This window comes from Emys orbicularis, chromosome 24, assembly GCF_028017835.1.
Source record: "Emys orbicularis isolate rEmyOrb1 chromosome 24, rEmyOrb1.hap1, whole genome shotgun sequence".
Classification (NCBI taxonomy): domain Eukaryota; kingdom Metazoa; phylum Chordata; order Testudines; family Emydidae; genus Emys; species Emys orbicularis.
The window spans coordinates 1,364,532-1,388,838 of record NC_088706.1 but is presented as its reverse complement, the minus strand read 5'-3'; the positions used below and the strand labels follow the sequence as shown (position 1 = coordinate 1,388,838).

General features: G+C 49.3%; 1 protein-coding gene across 1 annotated transcript in view; it reads left to right on the top strand.

Moving 5' to 3' along the window:
- The window catches only part of CERS4 (ceramide synthase 4), a 124,665-nt gene that overhangs the window by 68,569 nt on the left and 31,789 nt on the right, over positions 1–24,307 (top strand). The window contains exons 3-6 of the mRNA XM_065422098.1: positions 13,023–13,140; positions 16,873–16,991; positions 21,392–21,449; positions 24,226–24,276. Coding sequence (XP_065278170.1) covers positions 13,023–13,140; positions 16,873–16,991; positions 21,392–21,449; positions 24,226–24,276 — 346 coding nt within the window. The remainder of the gene's footprint in view (positions 1–13,022; positions 13,141–16,872; positions 16,992–21,391; positions 21,450–24,225; positions 24,277–24,307) is intronic.

Genomic DNA, 24,307 nt, shown 5'->3' with positions numbered 1-24,307 from the left:
CCTGTAGTTCCCCGGATCCTCCTTCTTCCCTTTTTTAAAGATGGGCACTACATTAGACTTTTTCCAGTCATCCGGGACCTCCCCTGATCGCCATGAGTTTTCAAAAATAATGGCTAATGGCTCTGCAATCTCATCCGCCAACTCCTTTAGCACCCTCGGATGCAGCGCATCCGGCCCCATGGACTTGTGCATGTCCAGTTTTTCTAAATAGTCCCGAACCACTTCTTTCTCCACAGAGGGCTGGTCACCTTCTCCCCATATTGTGCTGCCCAGTGCAGCAGTCTGGGAGCTGACCTTGTTTGTGAAGACAGAGGCAAAAAAATCATTGAGTACATTAGCTTTTTCCACATCCTCAGTCACTAGGTTGCCTCCCTCATTCAGTAAGGGTCCCACACTTTCCTTGACTTTCTTCTTGTTGCTAACATACCTGAAGAAACCCTTCTTGTTACTCTTAACATCTCTTGCTAGCTGCAACTCCAAGTGTGATTTGGCCTTCCTGATTTCACTCCTGCATGCCTGAGCAATATTTTTATAGTGCTTTCACCCACTGTTGCTCTTTGCAGCCTGAGCCTGGAGACCGGGGGTGTTTGCCATTAGCACAGCATAGCATGTCTTCAGAACTGTCGTAGCTGTATCCCCCTAGCACTTGGCAGAGGTACAGTGGAAAGTCAGCATAACTGGGCGGGGAAAAATAGCCACTGTAGCATAGCTGTCTGGCCAGCCCCACGCATTCAAAATCATGGGTTAGGATCCCCAAATCCTTAGATTTTAAAAATATCGTACATTTGGGATCTTTGTATTTGCCTTCTGGTTTCTGGGCCTTTAGATCACATTCAGGCCACGTTTAAGCTTTTCTCTGCAACCACAAGGGCTAGAATCTTATTTTTCAAGGAAAGATGAAATTCTCGGTCCATACAGTGATTTCAGCAGCTGGGGCTTTAAGCAGACATCAAATATTGTGAGAGTTGGCAACACCTCTCTGTACTCCCACAACAAGGAGCCCATTGTTCCTTATGTATTTTGCAGAGGGGGGAAGTCTGAGACTGTGGAATGAACTCCCCCAGGAACTGGGGACCATCCCAAACCTCCCTGCCTTCAGCTGTAAGGGCCACATTTCTTTGACCATGCCTTCCCTAACAAATATACAGCACCGTATAGTTTAAAAAAACAAAGCAAAACCAGACACTCCCCTGCACATGCTTCTCCCACTGGGGAGAGGCAGGAGAGCAAATAACACATGCCGTATGTTGAGCATGTTTAATGCACGACTGGAAGGTGCCCAGATACTATGGTGATGAGAACCTATAGACTAGAACAGAGCTCAGCCAAGAGCTCTGCTCTGCCACTTGCATCCAGATGCAGTCCACCAGCACTCAGAGAGTGGCCAGGCCCAGCTGTACTGCTCCATGTTATACTCACAGCCCTCTTACCCGCTCTTTTCCAGCTCTCCTCTCCACAGAGCCAGTGGAGGGCTTGGAGCTGGGACACTTGTATTCTCATGGTGTTTGTCACCTTCAGCCTGCTTGCCCTAGTCCTCTCTGATGGAGAATCCAGCTGGTTTGCACTTGCCTAGCCGGACGTTCTGGTCCTTGCTGAGAAGCAGCAGATATCTGTCCCTGCTCCTATTCTCAGCACTTGGCAGCACAAATGGGAGTGACTGAGAGAGAAGGCCAGCGATGAACTGGCCCATCTCAGAGCTGAATGGCAACTTTTATCCACCACTCACTGACCCTGGGAGACTGATTGGGTCAGCACCTTCATGGCAACAAGTTAAAATTATGCCGGGGACTAAGGTTAATAATTCATCCAATTCACTGTGCAGCAGCCGGAATAAGCCGTGTGACAAAGGGCTCTTTGGCTGTATGTCCTCATTTAAAGGTCCATCCACACTCGGGGCTGCAGGAGTTCATTCACTTGCTGTCTGGCTCACCCCAGCTGTGGGTGCAGACTGCATAGCTAGACACTTGTTTTCTTCCTCTAATACTCTCCTTTTGCCCCTTGAGCCCAGGCCCTGTACTTGGGGTATCACCAAAGCAGGCACAAACGAACTAGGGGAAAGTTCCCTTAGCTGGAGTGTGCGTTTCCTGTAGCTCTGTGACTTGAACCTGTCCAGTCTCTCAAGACAAGCTGTTTGCCTGGGTCACTGCCTGGCTGGGAGCCCCCAGAGGGCACTAGAGACAGCGGAGTTGGTAGGAGTGCCCAGCCTCGCTCCTCAGCCGGCCCTTAGCTCAGAAAACAAAAGGTCTGTGAGGTGCTGGGGGGGTGGGAATGATGGCTCTGGAGTGGAGGGTTTGGGGTGCCCATCACGGCTCCTCGCATTGTAGGAGACTTTAGGTAAAAACAGCGCAATGCCTGACAGCCACCTCTTCTGTCATGGGGTGGGGGTGGGTAATTGGTTCTACCCTGTTGTACCCATACTTCCCTGAGCTGTCAGCAGCAAATCCTGAGCTGTTCAAAGGGACACCCACTGAAAACTGCATCCCACTCCTGCCTAGCCTGCTCCCACGTGCCCCCATGACCCAGCAGGGGAGCAGCTGGAATGGCTCTTGCTCCTCCCCTCCTGTTTCTCCCTAAGAGATGGTCACCAGCCAGTGGGGATGTTACTGAGAAACCCGGCAGGGCAGAGACAGAGCTGCTGCTCAGAGTGCCCCTGGCTGGCACAGGTGGCAGGGGCAGGAGGAAAGGTGGGGCATGGAATGGTACTGGAATCAATTGCCTGGGGAGGTTGTGGAATCTCCATCCTTGGAGATTTTTAAGAGCAGGTTAGACAAACACCTGTCAGGGATGGTCTAGATCAGTGGTTCCCAAACTGGGGTTCGTGAACCCCTGGGGGTTCGCGAAATGTTACAGGGGGTTCTCAGGAAAAAATTCCCTAATGGCGGACAGAGCTGTCCCTAGGGACCCCGGGCAGCATGGGGCCGGCAGCCCGGAGCCCCTGGACTTCCAAGAGCGAAGCAGATCAAAGCAAGCCTATCTATCACACTGAGGAGATTTAAACTTCAAGACTCCTTATAAGAAATGGAAAGGGAGGTGGATATTTTTTGATGTTTTTAAAATTAAATAGGCAGCTAGTCTTGTTTTTAAAATGATTATAAAGAACAAGTTTAAGCTTTGTTGTAACGTGCGTTGTTTGCGTGGACTGCTCAAGACCTGAATGCTTGTGTAGGAGGAACTCTTTGAGTTGGCTTCTTAAATACCTTCATGCTGGTTCACATCTGATGCTCCTTGATGAAACATAGGAGCCTTGTCTTATAACAGGCTTATTCAAAGTGATACAAGCTACGAAAGTGAGATCTTGGAAGAGTGTTGCCGTTTTCATAATGTAATCAAAATACTGTAATGATAAATAATAATTAATAATAGTGTGTAATAAGCATGTCATAAAAATAAACTGTGTATTTCCAAGTCATTGCTTTTATAATTTATACTCAGGAAATATTCATTTTTAGGAGGTGGTTCGTGAGACCTGATATTTTAGTGAAAGGGGTTCACAGGTTGTTAAACTTTGGGAACCACTGGTCTAGATAATACTTAAGTGCCTATACACAAATGCAAGAAGCCTGGGAAACAAGCAGGGAGAACTGGAAGTCCTGGCACAGTCAAGGAATTATGATATGATTAGAATAACAGACTTGGTGGGATAACTCACATGACTGGAATACTGTCATGGATGGATATAAACTGTTCAGGAAGGACAGGCAGGGCAGAAAAGGTCGGGGAGTTGCATTGTATGTAAGAGAGGAGTATGACTGCTCAGAGCTCCGGTATGAAACAGCAGAAAAACCTGAGAGTCTCTGGATTAAGTTTAGAAGTGTGAGCAACAAGGGTGATGTTGTGGTGGGAGTCTGCTGTAGACCACCAGACCAGAGGGATGTGGTGGACGAGGCTTTCTTCCGGCAACTAGCAGAAGTTACGAGATCGCAGGCCCTGGTTCTCATGGGAGACTTCAATCACCCTGATATCTGCTGGGAGAGCAATACAGCGGTGCACAGACAATCCAGGAAGTTTTTGGAAAGTGTAGGGGACAATTTCTTGGTGCAAGTGCTGGAGGAACCAACTAGGGGCAGAGCTCTTCTTGACCTGCTGCTCACAAACAGGTAAGAATTAGTAGGGGAAGGAAAAGTGGATGGGAACCTGGGAGGCAGTGACCATGAGATGGTCAAGTTCAGGATCCTGACACAAGGAAGAAAGGAGAGCAGCAGAAGACGGACCCTGGACTTCAGAAAAGCAGACTTTGACTCCCTCAGGGAACTGATGGGCAGGATCCCCTGGGAGAATAACATGAGGGGGAAAGGAGTCCAGGAGAGCTGGCTGTATTTTAAAGAATCCTTATTGAGGTTGCAGGAACAAACCATCCCCATGTGTAGAAAGAATAGTAAATATGGCAGGCGACCAGCTTGGCTTAACAGTGAAATCCTTGCCAATCTTAAACACAAAAAAGAAGCTTACAAGAAGTGGAAGATTGGACAAATGACCAGGGAGGAGTATAAAAATATTGCTCAGGCATGCAGGAGTGAAATCAGGAAGGCCAAATCACACTTGGAGTTGCAGCTAGCAAGAGATGTTAAGAGTAACAAGAAGGGTTTCTTCATGTAAGCAACAAGAAGAAGGTGAAGAACAAGGAAAGTGTGGGCCCGTTACTGAATGAGGGAGGCAACCTAGTGACCGAGGATGTGGTAAAAGCTAATGTACTCAATGCTTTTTTTGTTTCTGTCTTCATGAACAAGGTCAGCTCCCAGACTGCTGCACTGGGCAGCACAGCATGGGGAGGAGGTGACCAGCACTCTTTGGAGAAAGAAGTGGTTCAGGACTATTTAGAAAATCTGGACGAGCACATGGGGCCGGATGCACTGCATCCGAGGGTGCTAAAGGAGTTGGCGGGTGTGATTGCAGAGCCATTGGCCATTATCTTTGAAAACTCATGGCGATTGGGGGAGGTCCCGGATGACTGGAAAAAGGCTAATGCAGTGCCCATCTTTAAAAAAGGGAAGAAGGAAGATCCAGGGAACTACAGGCCAGTCAGCCTCACCTCATTCCCTGGAAAAATCATGGAGCAGGTCCTCAATGAATCAATTCTGAAGCACTTAGAGGAGAGGAAAGTGATCTGGAACAGTCAGCATGGATTCACCAAGGGCAAGTCATGCCTGACTAACCTAATTGCCTTCCATGACGAGATAACTAGCTCTGTGGATGAGGGGAAAGCAGTGGGCGTGTTATTCCTTGACTTTAGCAAAGCTTTTGATACGGTCTCCCACAGTATTCTTGCCAGCAAATTAAAGTAGTATGGGCTGGCTGAATGGACTATAATGTGGATAGAAAGCTGACTAGATCGTCGGGCTCAACGGGTAGTGATCAATGGCTCCATGTCTAGTTGGCAGCCGGTATCAAGCGGAGTGCCCCAACGGTTGGTCCTGGGGCCGGTTTTGTTCAATATCTTCATTAATAATCTGGAGGATGGCGTAGACTGCACCCTCAGCAAGTTTGCAGATGACACTAAACTGGGAGGAGTGGTAGATACACTGGAGGGGAGGGATAGGATACAGAGGGACCTAGACAAATTAGAGGATTGGGCCAAAAGAAACCTGATGAGGTTCAACAAGGCCAAGTGCAGGGTCCTGCACTTAGGACGGCAGAATGGCCTAGGAGCACTCCTCACGGACACCACATGGATGAGAGACACAGGAGAAAACAGCCAGCCTTCCATTAGAGGGAGAGACCCTTCCAGCAATGGAAGGCTGGCTGTTTTCTCCTGTCTCTCTCATCCATGTGGTGTCTGTGAGGAGTGCTTCTAAGCCATTCTGCAGGGCCTTGTGCACACTGAGGGCTAACCAGCCCCAAGTTCCATCAGCTGCAGTTCCCAGGGGGCTGTAGGAGGGAGAGGCAGTGTCCGGCAGAGCCGGGCTCTAGCTCAAGGGGACTATTTGACTTTTTACAGGTCCTTTGGAGGAGCCTTAGAGCAGAGGTCCTGGCTTCTTGTGTTCATTAAGCATCCCATGGCACTTCCTCTCTGCCCCCCAGAGTCAGGGTCTTTGCTGTGGTGTCCAACCAGGGCAAGGCCACGATCTCTGTGTAAATGCCCCTGCAGTTTAGTTGAGTATGATCTCCACTTCCTGCCCTAACATGTTGTGTCGTGACTGTGAATTGTGAAACACTTTCGGGGGATGTGCAGCCATTTGTGTATCACTTTAAATGAGTAAAGAGCCTTGGGACACTGCTGAGGCAAGGCATTCTGGGGATGGGAGATGTTATCCCTCTCAGCTCAGATCCTGCCCTGCACTTTCCATCGGTGCATGTTTTAACAGAGAGCCTTTTGGCAGCAGACTCAGGTGCATATGCTCTCCACGTGGTGTCTGCTATTCCTGCATTGACATGCTGGACTGCGTCCTACATTCAAACAATACTCACCAAACACTGTATCACGTTACTGGGTCAATGTCTGCTGGAGCTAAAAGCCAAGTCCCTAGCTCCCTGTTAGATCAAAGCATGGGAGACTGTTTTTTCTTTCAGGGACAAGTTTATTCCCTCTTACTCTAGGGCTTGGCCCAGGGTTTCCACACCCAACTGGGCACCAGCTAGAGAGCCGTGATGCAGACCAAATGCTACGGGGTTTTATCAGCAGCAGTTTCCATTGGCAGGACTTGAGCTCATGTCTCACCCAGATTTCCAGAGAAGTTCTCTGTCATGGTGAAACTCAAGCCAGCAATGACTGACACGATCCAGCAGCTGGAAAATGACACTAAAATCAGGGGCACATTTAACAGGGAGGGTAACTAACCATTGAAACAACTCACCAAGGGATGTGGTGAATTCTCCATCACTTGGGGTCTCGAAGTCAAGACTGGGATCTCTTATATCCCGCTCAGCTGGAAGTTATTGTGCTTGATACAGCAATTGCTGGCTGAGTCTATGGCCTGGTTATGCGGGAGGTCAGACTTTAGGGCAAGAAGTCTGACCTGACAAAGATCACAAAGATCTGTCCTGCCCTTAAAATCCTTGAATCTGTGCTGGGGGTTCTTCCCACGCTCCCTTGCAGTGCCCATGCCGAGGAGCAGCCTCGCAGAGCCGATGAGCCACGTTATAAGTATGCTGGGTGGCTGTTCTGCTTTGGATTCCCAGTTCCCGCCCAACATTACCACTTGGTCCATCCTGCCTCGGGGTTTCCTATATACATCGTGTCACAAGGACTGAAGGATCCGTTCCCCTTTCTCAGCCTTTACTAGAATGTAATGTCTGCCTTTCAGTAAAGCGCCAAGGGAGGAGGGGGATTATGCCCCCAAGATCACTGTGGAGAGGGGACCCTCCCTGGGTGAATCTTGTCCCTCCATATTTCAGGGAAATGGGTGTCATCAGCCTCCTCCACTGCTGGACATGAGCAGTAGTGTGGGGTGGGTGCCTCTGCGTTGCCTCAGTTAATAGAGCCCAGGCAGTGGCTCAATTTACTTGCAGACCCCCTATGCACCAGGGAGGTGTGTGCAGAGCTGCAGGTGTACAGAGGCCAGTGGAAAAGCACAGAACCTCTGTGTGACCTTGTGTTTCTGGAGGAACCTCATAACTCAGTGCAGACCCTATAGCGTTACATTGCTGGAAGTCAGTTTGCCCCTCAGAATGGCCAAGTCGAGCACTTGTGTTCTGCAGTGCACTTGAGCAGTGTGACAGGTCTACCCCTGGGGCACAGGGTGCTCTGGGGTAGATCAGCCAATGTCATGTCCTTGGCAGGTCACTGTTTGGCAAGGGTGACTACAGTCTCCTGGATCCATTCCCTCATGCTGGGACTGTCTCCCACAAATTCTCATCCTTCAGAGTTCAGTTTTTGTTCCAGGTGCCTGCACTGACTTTCCTCATCTGGCTGTATTTGTGACCGGATCCCACTGTCTGAATGAAAACAGTGCACTGGCATCTTCCAGAACTAGAGGGAGAGAGAAAACCATGAAAACAAAGGGTAGGTTCAAACTCCAGAGAGAGTCACGCGCTTTAGGGGAAAGCTTTGCTGTGCTGTAAGCTCGAGCTACAAAATAAGCTGAAAACCTTGTGTGAAAGAAAACTCCTCTCCTAGCTTGAAGCCGTATGTGGCCCTCCCAGCTCGAAGACTATTGGCCCCATCTTCACTGGCCAAAACCCTTCCTCTTTTATGGGAAGCACATTTCTTTGTTCTAACCAAAAGGCAAGGAGACGAGTTACCAAATACATTATCTACAGAAACTATTTTCGTCTGACTCGTGCTTCATCCTGACTCCTCTTCAAGTGCCCATGTCCAGTGTTGTATGCATACCTCCATCACAGTCTTATGTTCAGCTTAATAACTTGAGCCACCACATCCTTGAAGAGAGAAGTCTGGACAAGTTAAGAAGGCGAACCTTGGAGCCCAGTGCTCAAGGCCAACGGCACAATTGATTCATAGAAATAATTGAAGTAGCCTCTGAATGTGAATGGAAAGCTACACCACTCATTATACACACGGAAGTTATGGTGAGAACACAAAGACCGCATCCAAAGATGTAAGAGGTCCATTGTTTCACTCTTTTTAATTCAGTTTTCAAAGGTTGATATTGAAAATAACTTACCTACAACTATACTTAGCACATCCCTGTCCCTCATTTATGGGCATAGATCAGTGTGTTGATCTCTATCAAACAAAGTGCTCAGCCTTCACTGATATTCTAGAAGCAAAAACCATTGGGGGGGGGGAGGGGGGGAAACAGTTACGCTTGCTAAGTGACAACATTGAAATTGATGAACTATTTTTACAAAACCCAGGCCCTTGAATGGCAGGAAATGAGTACTTAAAGGAATCAAAAATCTTACCCTGCTCGCATAATAAGAATATCCTTATCAAATAGAAAAAATTCATATTTCATTACAACACAACAACCTTAACTCTGATCCAATGGGCTTTTTGTATTATTTTATAATATTTATTTTAAAATTATTATTTTAAAATGATTTTAATGTAATGTTATTCCTCTGACAGTACATTTGTTTGGTAAAGTACTTAGAACTGCTATTGCTTGGGAACATTTGTTTTCTATGTAATAATAGGAAAGTCTATAATTTATCAACTTGAATGTCTGTGGACACATGTTTAAGGTTAACCCATATATCATTAATGAATGTGTGCGTGCGTTCGTGTGCGTAATTTGTTTCTTTTGCAGAAAGCTGTTGTGTGTGTTTATATTTTGTGGTTACTCGCGAGAAGATGGCGTTTATTTTGTGTCGGAGTTGAGGCTGCCATGATGAAACACGCACTTCTTTCTATTGAAATGAATGCATTTCTACTCTGGCTACGTAGATTCATGACTGTTTTAACTATTCCTTTCCTTATGAGTTAGTTCTTGGGTTTTGTAACAGATGCAATAGGTAATTGGCAGGTGCAGGGACAGTCTCTGGAAAAGAAAGAGCATCCTCCTGGCTGCATTATCTTACAGCCAGCTGCCTCCGACCTCCCTGGGAAGTCCAGCCAGTCGGGAATCAGCCAGAGGTTGAGGCTCCCGGCAGTGCCCTTCCTCAGGAAAGAGGAGCTGTATGGAAAGGTGACATGGAACTGGCTGCACTGGCCCTCTGGCACCAGGGATTTCCCCCTGCCAGGGGATCTCCAGAAAGTCAGCTCAAGCAGCTTTAAGAATGATTTGCACCACGGCAGGGGCAGAAATCAGCCTCAGTGGGATGGAGAAGCTGGCCTCTCATGTACAATGCTGCCCCTGCTGCAGTGAATGACTGAAAATGTCCATTGACATTTATGAGAGCCCAGGACTCCTATTGAGATTTGCGGGGACAGAATTGTATGCCATAATTATTCACAACAAAAATCGCTGCCAACTTTGCTTAATTTCAAACAGTTTTTCTCACATGTCACTAATGCCCAAGTCTCCATGGAGATGCAACCCTGTGGAAAATGTGAAGGGGTCATGACAAGCCGTCACTGAGCTAAAGGGAGACAAAGTCCCAGTGTCCAATCGGGGAGTTGTGACTGGCTTGTGAAGCCCTGCAGGCACAGTCGGGCAGGGCAGAGCTTTTCTTTGGAAGGACTGTGTCAGGAGAGCCATCGGGCTCGGGCTCAGCAGGCCTTGTGCAGAATGCCCTGGAGGGTCTGGGGCACGCACTGATCCACAGTTGCCTGGGTGACCTTTTTCCTGCATGGTGGCAGGTCTGAGTAGCTGTCTCAGCATCTCTCTTGTGCAGGAGCAGTTGGGTGGCGATGCTAAGCAGCTCTTCCCTTTGTCTCCTCTTGCTGTAGGAACCTACCCAGTTTATTCCGCAGGCTCCCTCCTTTCCTCCTCCATGGAGCTGGTGACTTCAGAGTCAATGGTGCAATCTGTGAGGTTGTAATTAGCACAGAAAATGAACTAGGAGGAGGAAACGGGACAGGATTTAATTTTCAGTTGAACAACGAGTCAGAGTCTACATCCAGCATGTGCAACCTTCCTGACTCGGAGGAGGAAAGAAACCCCAGGCCTGAATCCCCATTCATGTTAGTGAGAGCAGGACTGGCTCAAAAGCATCTACAGCAAAAGACACTGTAACTTTGCTTAGTTACCATCTATTTTCTTCAGTCCCAGCCAGTGCCTGAGGTAGTGAGATTTCACCATCTGGTCATAACGAGCCAGAGGTAGACGGAGACAGGAGAACATCAAAGCAGCATTAAAAGATCACTCAGCAGGGGCAGCAGAGCTGGGGCGGGGGCAAGCTAGTGCCATCTCAGTGGAAATATTGGGGGGCTGATCTTTTGTCCCCCACCCCTTGTATCGCTCCCCCTCATGTTCTGGGAACAAACATTCCCTGTAAACAGCGAGGGGGTGGGGGTAAGAGCAGGACCCAGAGTGGCTGGAGTAGCCAGAGCAGTGCCTGGGGTTGGACTGACGACCAGACAGGAACCAGGTTGTTCGGCTGACTCCAGGAGCAGCTACCTCCGGCAGTCAGTCTGAGAGCCCTCTTCTCAGCATTCAGCCAGCTGCCCTCCACCCAGTCCTAGTAGCTCCCCTCGCTCCCTATGTGAAGGACCCACCCTGACACCCCAATCTCCCCTACTTCCCATACAGAGCACATGCCCTGCCCCCCTAACCTCCCCACTCCCCATACAGAGCACACGCCCTGCCCCCTCCTATCCCTGACATCCAACCTCCCCCACTCCCCATACAGAGCACCTGCCCTGCCCCATCCCTGACACCCCGTTGCCCATGCAGAGCAATCACCCTGGGGTTGGGAGGGCTACTTTGTGGCCCTGTTGGGCTGGCTATGCACAGAGGAGGTAGAGGCTTATCCATCACCCTCCAACCCGTTGGTGCGTGACATTAGTAATACAGTTGTGTGACACGTGATCAGAATGTAGAATACTGGGGTTTTGGTTGCTTTGCCTCTCTCTAAGTGCCTGTTGGAAGGACACTTTCACTCTGGTTTTTGAAAAGGACTCTAGAAAAACAGCCCCTTACGTGGGTACTCAGTAGGGTTTGTACCTGGACTTTCAGCTCCACCGCACAGTCCTCTACCACTTGAGCTAAAGGAGTCGCTGTTAACCTCTGTATGGAAAAGCCACTAAGAGAGATGTCAGCGGTTTGCTAGACAGCAGTGGAGTTTTGGAGATCAGGAATCCTGGGTGGTTTAGTCACGGGGGTACAGACAAGCGAGGCAAGCACATAGATGGGTCACATTCCAGAAGGCAGTGTGGCTGGATAGAGGAGCTTTATGTATGCCATATAAGAGACAGGCGTTCTACTCCCAGACCTTCCTGAAGTGACTTTGTGCAACCTCTCTGTTAACATATGTGTGAAGTAGAAGGAATAATACTTGACTGCCTCCTAAGATAGAGGTCTGAGGCTCTGAAGTGCACAGATATATAAGCAGCCAGCAGAGGTAAGATTTGAATTCGTGGCTCCTGCTTCCAAGCTCAGTGCACTGTCCCCTAGACTATAGGGTACTGGGATACGCTTGTTCTTTCTTCTCCACCGTGGACTGTCACCTGGTTTAGGCAGAAGAGGCTGAGCTGCAGAACACTGCAAAGTCTGGTAAAGTTGAGAAACCTGGCTGCAGGGCAGCCATGCATCAGGCCCTTTCTCTGGTTTGGTAAGAAGCAAGCGCACTATCCAGTGTCTGTCTCATGTCAGGAAACCTGGTGCAAAGATCCCCCTGTAGAGGATCAAGGAGAAGTTGGCTCTGTCTAGCCAGATGAGAGCTCCTGACAGTTTGCTGTGTAGACCAGACCTGTCTGTTCTCTGCTCTAACCACCATCCTGCCACTGCTCCTGGGTTTTTTAACTGTTTGCTTAACACTGATTACAAATCCTCTCTAATCTGACAGATAATCTAGAGGAGCTATTATCACTCTGGGCACATGCTGCTGCTGCTGCTGCATGTGCAGATAAAGTTCTCCTGAGAACTTGATATTAGCCCTCAGGCAGGGACTCTGCCTTCTTTTGCCCCCAGGAGGCACATGCGCACCTGGGGAAATGTATGAATATACAGTGCTAATTACCTGGGAACACATCGTCCTTTGGGAGGGAGGGGCAGTTCATTTAATGCCCCTGGGGTTTTCAATGCCTTATTAAAGAAAAGGGGTTGTCTGTACTTTGTGTCTAGTCAGTGTCTTGTTCATCACTTGCCCGTGTTTATGAGGGTCTTTCCAGCTGCAAAAAGAGAGAAAGCATTTTAAAAATGGGGACATTGAATTGTCAACCCCCCTGCCTGTGGCCTCACAAACATATTTTCCTGTTTATAAAGATGTTTTTCTCTCACCGGTTTCAATGTGAGACCTGCACAGGGACTCCAGGACTGGGGTATTACCCCAAACTCCTTGTTACTTGCTATCAGATTGATAGTGTCCCTGGCACAAAGAACAGGGCTGGGAAGAATAAGGCCCAATGTTTCTGTTGTGCCCTGGGCCTACGTTCTCCCTCCCCACCTGCATGCCATGTGTTGTCTTTGGTTGGATTGTAAACTTTTTGGGGGGTGCTTTGGAGAACAGCTAAAACATTCTGGGAGCTGTAAGGCAATAATAACCATCTCTTGACTGAACCCTGCTGTGGTCTCTTGCAGATTCATAGCCCGGCCTCTGGGCAGAAAGCTGGGTTTGAGGGACAAGGTGAGATTGAACGCTCCACCCAATCCTGTGCTGGAAACCTTCTACGCTACTCACAGCAAGGATCCAAAGAAGGTGAGTTCCTTCTCCCTCCCAGCCCCTTGTCCCGGGGCTCCTTCTTATCACTGTCTAGCTGGAATTTCATTGAACTAAACTTTCTGGCCAAAGTTCTCAAATTCGGCAGCATAAAGTTCAGCAACTCCATCTATATTGAGAGCCTCAGCCAAGCAGCCAGGTCCCCGGAGGTGCTGAGCATCTCCCTGACTGCAGTAGGAGCTGGGAGCACCCAGCACCTCTAAAAGCGTCATCAGAAGCAGCTCCCGGTTCCACACACGGGGCGACTGCTCTGGTGCATTAGGCAGCTGGAGCTTAGGGGAGTTACGAGGAGGATGCCAGACTCTCTCCAAAACTCCAGGGGCAAGGGCACTGCTACCCCAAAAAGAAAAATGTCCTGTTCAAATGTCAACTCCTGACTCCTTGTTCATCTGCCTTTAAACATGGCCTCTTTGTGTGTGTTTCTACATTACTTGTCAAACACCCCATGACAAATCAGGATCTCTTAGACTCTGACAGTTACTGCAGCCCAGCTAGTTCAGCCTGCAGACTCCGCTTGACAGCTACACTGCTCAGTGGTGTCGTGTGCTGCTATGAAGCCTGTGAGTTTGGAATCGGTCTTACTGGCAGGTACCACAAGCCAGTGTCCTCGGCATCATCACACACCCAATATGGAGCTGTGGGATTTCCCTGCAGGAGATGAGGAGACGGTGCCCTGGCAGGGCAATTTCTGGTGCTCTTGGCATGCGTTCTACTGCTCGGCGGAGTTCTCCAACAGCTGAAGTTTCTGACAGCAGTATCCAGAGTTCTAGTATCGGGGGTAGCCGTGTTAGTCTGTATCTACAAAAACAACAAGGAGTCTGGTGGCACCTTAAAGACTAACAGATTTATTTGAGCATAAGCTTTCGTGGGTAAAAACCTCACTTCAAGCATTCTTAAAACTACAATACCCACCTGGGGAAGTGAGGAAACAGATTGACAGAGCAAGACGGGTACCCAGAAATCACCTACTACAGGACAGGCCCAACAAGGACAATAACAGAACACCACTGGCCATCACATACAGCCCCCAGCTAAAACCTCTCCAGCGCATTATCCACGATCTACAACCTATCCTGGAAAATGATCCCTCACTCTCACAGACCTTGGGAGGCAGGCCAGTCCTCGCTTACAGACAACCCCCCAACCTGAAGCAAATATTCACCAGCAACACCACACCACACCACAGAAACACTAACCCAGGAACCAATCACTGTAGCAAACCTCGTTGCCTACTCTGCCCCCATAACTACTCTAGCGACACCATCAGAGGACCCAACCACATCAGCCACACCATCAAGGGCTCATTCACCTGCACGTCTACTAATGTTATATATGCCATCATGTGCCAGCAATGCCCCTCTGCCATGTACATTGGCCAAACCGGACAGTCCCTCCGCAAAAGAATAAATGGACACAAATTGGACATCAGGAATGGTAACATACAAAAGCCAGTAGGTGAACACTTCAATCTCCCTGGACATTCTATAGCAGATTTTAAAGTAGCTATACTTGAACAAAAAAACTTCAGAAACAGACTTCAAAGAGAAACAGCAGAACTAAAATTCATTTGCAAATTCAACACCATTAATCTGGGCTTGAATAGGGCCTGGGAGTGGCTGGCTCATTACAGAAGCAGCTTTTCCTCTCCTGGAATTGACACCTCCTCATCTATTATTGGGAGTGGACTACATCCACCCTGACTGAATTGGCCCTGTCAACACTGGTTCTCCACTTGCGAAGTAACTCCCTGCTCTCCATGGGTCAGTATATAATGCCTGCATCTGTAACTTTCACTCTATGCATCTGAAGAAGTGAGGTTTTTACCCACGAAAGCTGATGCCCAAATCAATCTGTTAGTCTTTAAGGAGCCACCAGAGTTCTAGTTGTTCCTGCTCTCAAGGAGAGCATTGGAAGGGAGTTGAAACCTCACGCTTTGGGGTTTAAATCAATCTATGAGGGATTAGCATGTGACCTGTGTAGAGTGCGATTATCCCACACCTGCCTGTTGTGGGGTTTCTTCTCTGATCCTCAAGATCTGGCCACTCTCAGATGCAAGATACTGAACTAGATGAACCCAGGGTCTGATTCAATCTGGCAATTCCTATGAGAAAGCACACCACCCACATGGATGCACCCTAGCATGATCCCCACCATGCCGCTGGCGCTCAGAGGGCTGAGCGACAAGGACAAAGTCATGCAGCAAGCCCGTGACAAAGTCCAGAACAGAATGCAGAACTTCTGATCCCCAGTAACCTGGCCAGCCTTCCCCTGCTAGCAATGGGAAGTGCTGAGGTTTCATTTCAGATGCAGAATGACAAAGGCCCTTTGTAACAGATTGGGTCCAAAATAAACAGCCAGAGGGGAGCCTCAGAGGCATGGAGACCCTGAACAAGAAAAGAAACAGGAAAGCAAAAGGTAAACAATGGGTGAAATCCTGGCTCTCCTGACGTCAGCAGCAAAACTCCCTTTGCCTTCAGTATGCCTGGATTCCCCCCAGTGTGGTTAAATGGCAGGACTCAAAAGGTTATCTGACACAACAGTGGAAATCCAGCCAATAGAAAGGAATCAGCTATGGCAGATGAAATCTATAGTGGAGAGTAGGAGGCTAAGAATGAATCTGAAGAGCAAATAGCTAAAGGTATAAACACAAATATGTTCATTAGGTTTATCAGAAGCAGAAAACCTGCAGGTGAATCGATAGGCTTAAGGGACCATGAGGGAGAAGGACATCGCAGAGACGCTAATGGTGGCTTTGCATGTCAGGAAGGCATTAAAGAGCTCCCTTGGGCCCCAGCAGCCCCAACCTGGTGCATCTGTGAGGCTTATCCAGCCTGGAGATGGGTGGGCCCAGCACAGGGCTGGGTGGCACTCTGATGGGGCAGGACTGCAACACAGAGCTCCCCAGTTCCTGGAAGAAGGGGTTGCTGACCAAGGAAACAGCTTGAGAGCCCTGGCAGTCCAGGCCCTTTCAGAAAGGTGTCCTGATTTTTCACACTTGCTATCTGGTCAGCTTACCTTTACCCCTCTGCAAGAGGGCAGTACCCTGAACAGCACAGCCAAGGGGCCCTGCCCTGGTAGACAGGAGCAGTACCCACCCTCCGCCCACAGGCTCACTAGAGAAAGAGAGCCTACCACCTCAACTCAGTTGAGTTTGGAGGTATGCTTGTGTCAGGTTATAAAGATGAAGTGCTGCCAGGGATTGAGGGGTGCTATACAGAGGTGCTGGAACAAATTAGTCAATTAGAAAGCAACAAGGGAAAGGTATAACATGGCCCAGAGGCTGGAAATTGAAGCTAGACAAATAGAAATAAGGCATAAATTTTCAGTGGAGGGTAATTAACCACTGGGTGACCTAAGATGATGTGGATTCTCTATTACTTGAAGCCTTTAAACCAAGACTGGATGTATTTCTAAAAGATACACTTTAGCACAGACAGAGGTATGGGCTTGATGCCGAGGTTACAGGGTGAGGGTCTGTGGCTTGGGGGTTGGACTAGATCAGTGGTTTCAACTTTCTTTCATTTATGAACCCTAAAAAATTTCGAATGGAGGTGCGGACCCCTTTGGAAATCTTAGACATAGTCTGTGACTCCCCAGGGGTCTGCAGAGCACAGGTTGAAAACCACTGGACTAGATGATCACAGCAGTCCCTCTAACCTTAAAATCTGTGAAGCTACGAGTCTGAATCCAGATTCCTTGGCTGTTTTCCAGGGGGAGCTGATCAGCTTATCCAAGCAGTGTGACTTGCCCACCAGAAAGGTGGAGAGGTGGTTCCGATACCGGCGGAACCAGGACAAACCCAGCCTGACTACAAAATTCTGTGAGGCCAGGTGAGTGCTATGGCCAGAGGCCTTGGGTCACTTCAACCTTGCCCTTCCCCAATGTGCCCTTCCCGCTGCCCCTCTGCTTCACCTCCCCCCTCCTGTGCTGCCTCCCTACCCTAAATCAGAGGCCTCGCTTTTCCTTCCACCTTCAGCTCCTGGATTGTCTCCTTGGCCCTGTCTCCTCCTACGCCTGCCCTCTTCACTCCTTCTGATCCCTACCTGCCCTTACATTCCTTCCCTTTAAACGGGCTTGTTACCCGGGGTTTTCAGAACCAAAGCAGGGGTAACTAACTGTTCCACTCCAGGCAGTTTCAGGAATAAATTAGTGGGAGCACAGCAATTTCCATCTGATAAATGGTTAATACAAGCAAGCGTGCTCTTATCTAAAACGACAAGTTTTTGGATTTAAGCACACACAGACACAAGCAATAGGGCTAGGACATCCCAGATATAGTTACCCACAGTCTGAGATGGTTTTAAGTAATCACCGGCCGGGCTTCCAGGGGCCCTCTTTCCATCCAGCTGATGGAGAGTTTAGATGTCAGCTCCTTGCATGGAGAAAAGCTCCCTCAGGCTGCTCCGAGGTATTCACTTTCACCTAATCTTTTATAGCTAATTCTAACAAAGCACACAGCCTATAGTGACTCCTAGTGGGTCAGCATAACAACCTCCACTGGGTCACCAATTCTCCTAATTTCAACAAACTGCTCATTATCTCAAAACACTTCTACTATTTCCAGCCATAACAGCAACATGTCAGGGCACCTAAAACCAAAGTCGCTATCCACTCACTCTTCCATAACTTTCTGGCCCATCCTCCCATTCTGATTAGCAAGTATGCAGCTGTCTGACCTTGTCTGACGAAGGCCTAAGATTATTCCCAGCTATGTGATGTTTGGTTTTCAGCTGGCAGTGGCTGAACGTACAAAATGGCTGACTGCAGCACTGTCAAGTTCTGGGGTACATGCAGGAATGTCAAATTCCAGGGCAACAGGCTCCATCACCTCTGCTTTCAAACATGACCTCTCCTGAAAAATCAGTCGACACCCCTTCCCCGTCCTTCCAGCCACTGCCTGTCGCCCTCCCGCCACGCCTTCAGAACCCTCGAGGCTGCTTCCCCTCCTCCGGATCTCCTCTGCCCCCTTTAAACTGACTCCTGCTACTGAACCCTTACTGTGGCGCTGCTCATTCCCCTCCGCAGTGATTACCCTAGACCAGGGATCGGCAACCTAGGGCACGCGTGCCAAAGACGACACACGAGCCAATTTTTAATGGCACACTGCTGCCTGCCGGGGTCCCAGCTGCCGGCCCCGCTCAGCCAGCGGCCGGGACCCTGGCAGGCAGCAGCGTGCCATTAAAAATCCTGCCCGGCCCAGCCTGCTCTTCTCCGCCCACCGCTCTCTCCTGCGGGGGCAGGGGGCAGAAGCTTGGTCATGCCAGCTGCTGCTGCAGGGCAGCCTCCACCGGCAGGCCAAGCTCCCCCTCCCCCGCCTCTTCCCCCAGCGTGCTGGGTTACTGCCCCTCCTCATCTCCCTCCCTGCGGCCAAACAGCTGATGGTCCGGGAGAGGGAGAAGTGGAGCTGGAACCACAGCCGCAGCGTGCTCACTGCTTTGGAGAAGAGGCGGGGACGGGGCCTTGGGGAAGGAGGGTGGAATCAGGGCATATCCCCTCCAGCCGTGAGCCGCTCAGGGCAGGGGGCTGGGAGCATCCCCACGACTCCAGCCCACACCCGCAGGCCCCTGCCCAGGCCCCTGCACCCCCCTCACACAGACCCAGCCCCCTGCCCTGACCCCTGCACCTTCCCACGACCCCAGCCCTGACTCCAGCACCCCCCCCACACATACCCAGCTCCCCCACACTCCATGCTCTGACTCCTGCACGCCCCCACCCCTCTGCCCTGACCCCTGCACCCCCCTCACACACACCCATCCCCCTGCCCTGACTCCTGCACCCCCACACATCCCCACCCCCACCCTGAGCACCAAACGGAAGCTCCTGCACCCCCCCTCACACACATTCCCACCTGCACCCCTCACACCAAATGGGAGCTGCCCAGGTAAGCGCTCCACACCCAAACCTCCTGCCCCAACCCTGAGCCCCCTCCCTCATTCTAGCTCCTGGCCAGACCCTACACCCCAACCCCCAGCCTGCTCCTTCACCCCCAGCCCTGTGCTCAGTGCACTCCCAACCTCAGCTCAGTGCAGAGAGAGAGGAAGAGAATGGGCTAAAACCAGGGAGAAGGTAGGTACGCACTTTATGTGGGCAGGGCTGGGACCCCAGACCGGCAGCAGGCTGAGCGGGGCAGGCAGCCGGGACTGGCAGAAGCCGGCGGACGGAACCCCAGACTGGCAGCGGGCTGAGCGGCAGCGGGCTGAGCCACTCAGCCCACTGCCAGTCTGGGGTCCCCCGGCCGCTGGTCCCGCTCAGCCCGCTGCCAGTCTGGGGTTCTGGCTGCCAGCCCCTTTCCAGCCGGGGTCCTGGCCACAGGCCCTGCTCAGCCTTCTGCCGGCCTAGGTGAATGGAACCCCAGGCTGGCAGCGGGCTGAGCGGGCCGGCGGCGTAAGATCAGCATTTTAATTTAATTTTAAATGAAGCTTCTTAAACATTTTGAAAACCTTGTTTACTTTACATATGACAATAGTTTAGTTATATAATATATAGACTTATAGAGAGAGACCTTCTTAAAAACGTTAAAATGTATTACTGGCATGCAAAACCTTAAATTAAAGTGAATAAATGAAGACTCGGCACACCACTTCTGAAAGGTTGCCAACCCCTGCCCTAGACGGTGCTGTCCAGAGGCTAGGCCAGCTTCTCTGCTGGTGTCAGGTGGCCCCACCAGTTTACATCAGCAGATAATGTGGCCCAAAGAGCTCAGCTCCTGCATCCCTTTGGTTCAGTGTGTTTGGTGGGTGCTCAGCAATTGTAATTCCCCCAACGCCCCTTTGAAACTGCTATGTATAAATCAGCTCAATTACAGAGATGACAAAGCTGAGGCACAGGGAGGTCAAGGCAAAAGCTGGGTTCCTCGGGTTTTGGGTGCCCAAGTTTTTAGACAGCAAAGATGTCTCAAGCTGGACATGCAAAAATGTAAGTCCCCAAAATCAGAGGTTCTGGGCAACAACCACTTCCACTGGCTTCAGCTGGAAGGAGGCTAGAGGGGATTGTCACAGCGCCGGTCTTGCGTGTGATGCCTCTCACCCGGTGTCTGCATCGCTCGGTGACATTCTCTGAGGGTCAGACTAGATGATCCGAATGGTCCCTGGACATCGCTGACTCCATGAAACATTCTGTAGAAAACAATTCTGCACGGGTGCACAGGAAGGGGGGCTAGAGGACCTAGTGGGCTGTTGCCATGTCTAAAGTCTCTGATGCACTGACCAGTCTGAACATGTTCAATGTACTTGCCCAGGGGCTGAGGCACTCTATACCCTGGGGTGCCCATCTCTTGCAGGCAGGGCCTGGGAACTGAAGCTCTTGTACATAACACAGTGGATCTCTACCACCACGCAGGGGCTGATGCAAGCAGCAATTTCCATACATAGGAGGAATAGAAAAATAAGGGATCAAAAATAAAAGAACGGGTCCAGTGAAATCCCCATAGTCTCTGCTAATCCCATTCCACTGAGCCCAGCTGACGTGCCAGGAGTGTCACGCTGCTGAAAGGCTGCTTTGGCCAGGGATCACAGGTGCTGAGCGGGTGTGACCCTTGCGTATGTCAGGGTCAGAGAGAGGGAAGAGCCATGGTTTGAAGCCTGTTGCTCCTGGCATAAAAATATCCCAGTTCCCCTATACTCATTCCCTCCACCAATCCCAGAGATGTGTTAAACTGGGCTAGTTACCATATAGGGGAACAGGATTCTGGGAAGTGATAAGGGATTGGAATGGAGGCATCTTGACAAACACTTAGCACCTGAATATTTGGAATGAGGGAATTAAATGTACCTGTGTCACTGCAAGAGGTGGGGTGAAATCCAAGCTCTAATGACATCAATGGGAGTTTTGCCATGGACTTTACTGGGGCCCGGATTTCTCCTTGGGACTGGGACTCAGGAGAGATGGGTTGTATTCCCAGCGCTTATTCTCTGGGTGATCATGGGCAAGGCATTTACCCACTCTGTGCCTCAGTTTCCCCATCTGTACCGTGGAGATGATACTTTCCTATCTCCTATGAGGCTGAGCAATTACTGTTTGTAAAGTTCTTGGAGATCCTTGAATCGAAAGTGCTAGAGACGTGCAAAGTATTACTATAATATATTATCACCTGGATGAGCATTTGATACCACCACAGCCCATGTGCCTTTGACAATGTCACTGTTTGAATGAATGTCTGGCTGACACTGGGCACAGAGTTGCAGCCTGACCTCTGATGGAGTTCTAATGTGCTTTGTTTTGTTTGTTTTAGCTGGAGGTTTACATTTTACTTCATTTCTTTCTTCACTGGACTTGCTGTCCTGTATGATGTGAGTATATAAGCAGTGCCCACTCGGGTCAGCTGAAATGGAAGATTTTATAATTCAAACACATGTCCACTTGGACCTGAGCTTACACACCCTCTGCAACGCACATCAGCCACTAGATGGTAAACATGTTTGGTCTTGATTAATTTACGTTGGAGCTCAACCTCCAGCTTGGATGTGAAAGGATCCCTAGCAGATTGTCAAACCCCGAACCACTCATTCCCCTCTGTGATCATTTAGTGATATAGAAGGATGTGCACAGACAACCTTAACTCTAGCATCTCCTAACTTTTGAGTGCTTGACTTTGCAACCTTAATGTTCTTTTCATGTGGTTTTTGTGGATGAAATGTCCTATGTTTTTAAAACCATATTGAGCCTCACATGGGTCAGCAGCAGGGTTGGGACTTCTAGATCCATAGCACACACCTCTGCCATGTGAGCTAATGGACAGAAGTAGTAGATTGTCATCCTCTACTTGGACTACACTAGAGGGGGATGAGACACACACTTGGCCAGTGGGAGTCAGAGATATTTGCTGACAGCAGACAAATGGTGAGACTCAGGAATTTTCAGGTTCTAGAGGGGAGCGTCCTCTAGTGTTTACAGAGTCTTCTGCTTCCTCCCAGCCTGTGCCTGATCCTACCCAGCACCTCCATAGCTCTAGTCCATGTCCCTTTCTGCTCCAATACACACACACAGACTCTTATTGCTGCTTCTCACCATCCCCTCTGCAGGTTCTCTACCCCCTGCTGTCTCTAACCCTCACCAGCTTAGGTCCTCCCTCCTCACCCTTCTCAAGCTGCTTCCTCCATCTCCTCAGCATTAGCATTAGCAGGGGCCACCAAGAGCATAAGAGAGACAGTTTCCCCATTCTCAGTTCTGGCACCAGGGCCATGAAGAGCAACTATGGAGAAAGTCCTGCTTAGCTCTCCTGCCTGGGATGGAGCATGTCTGTCACTCTGTGGGATGGCGCATTGGCACATGCTCAGTCTGGGCAGCATTAGGAGCATGCTCAGTCCAGACGGACTCTTAGGAGAATTTAGCTGCCAACGTAACTAGTCTCAACTGAGGATGTGCAACCTGAGATTTTTCACAGACTCTTTGCTTAGCCAAGTCTGGTGTGATTTTTCACAGAGACAGCAAAAGGCACCTTCCTGACACCAGGATGACCCCTCGCTGTCTAATTTCAAGACCTGCTCTAGAGCACACAAGTGCTAGAGCATCTCAATAAAATGGTTATAAGAATATTTTTAAGAAGTGAAAAACATCATATTTCCCCATTACCTCATTCTTGGAAATGACTGGACTTTTTTAGCAGAAACTTTCCCAAAATATTCTGCCTGAGGAAGAAACTCGGCACGGGAAATTTCATTTGGAACAGTTAACAATTGGCAAAGTTACAAGCAACTGAAAAAAAGTCTTAAAATGAAAAGTGCCAGGCAACCTTTACTATAGGTGGTGCAACCAGCTCTGTCCATAATAAAACATGACAGTGTATAATGGGAACAGGCCCAATTGTCACATTCTGGGTGTAATCCAGACCAGTGATGGGTTGTCTCGCCACCTGCCCCACAATGCTTTGCTCTTGTAGCTCCCGCCCTGGGCCTCTCACAAATAGCTACCAGCATGCAGGTCACCCTGAGTGTCTGTGTATAGCTGCAGCCCTGGTCCAGCAGCTCTGACCCCAGCAGCCTGTCAGCAACGCACCAGCCACACTCTGTCTTCCAGCAGCCTTGGTTACTACCTGCAGGGTGGCCCCAACACACTCCCAGTCCCAGATTTTCCCAAAAATGTGTGTTCGGCACTGTCCATCCCTCTCCTGGACAGTACAGATATTAAGATCTGTTGCCTCTTGAAGGGGTCAATATTCAACAGTTTGCTAATTTAACTGGAGTTACCAAACAGATCAGTTTAAACACAGCACTGGATTGGTTTAGATTAAAAAATAAAACAGGTTTATTAACGAAAGATTATAGGGTTTTAGGTGAATTCAAGTATAAGAAAGGGTTACAAGCAAATAAAAGTGAAAACACACATCTAAAAGTCTAAAACTTCAACTTAATCTAGCAAGGTTTGGTTCAAGGCTTTGTTCAAGATGGTCTTTCTCACCCACAGTCTTCCAACAAGATGGCGACTGACCCTTTCCTTGGTCAGGATCTCTCCCCAGGCTCAAAGGTGCTGATTCCTTTGTCATCTTAGGTGAAAGAGAGAGAGAGAACTTGAGGTTCTCTGCCCCTTTCTTTTATAGTCCAGTGAACCGTTGAGGTGGATTCTTCTCAAGATTTCCCCTCAAAGCAAAGTTTATTCAGACAATAAAGAAGGTGAGATGAAGTCTGGTGGAGAAGGAGGCTCCATGCTCCTTCCTACCTATGTTTGTTGAAATGCAACTTTGCTTTGTCTCCTGCCATCTCCTCCCCTGCTGCCTGGAGGAGCCTGTTTACTACTTATATGTAAATTGAGGTAAACACGCATTCCTTTGTTTAGGATAGATCCCATTTAACAACCTTTGCCTAGGCTGGGCTGTGTGGTTTTGGACATGTGCTAATAACATCATACAGGGGGATTTCGTAACTTTACATATACTGTTGCTTCATATATTTCACCATGATATTATTGATGAGCAAGTTATTAGTTTTCAAATAATACCTCACAAAGCATATTCTGTACAGAGATTAGTACAATAGAGTGTAGGATACGAATACAGGGGTGCTTAGTGTATCTCCTGTTCATTAGGCAGCTGGTATTCTCATAGTTAAATTACACTTTGTTTCTTTACAGAAGCCCTGGTTTTGGGACCATAGAAAATGCTGGGTGGGGTATCCACAGCAGGTGAGTCACTCAGGTGCAAAGATCCATATCG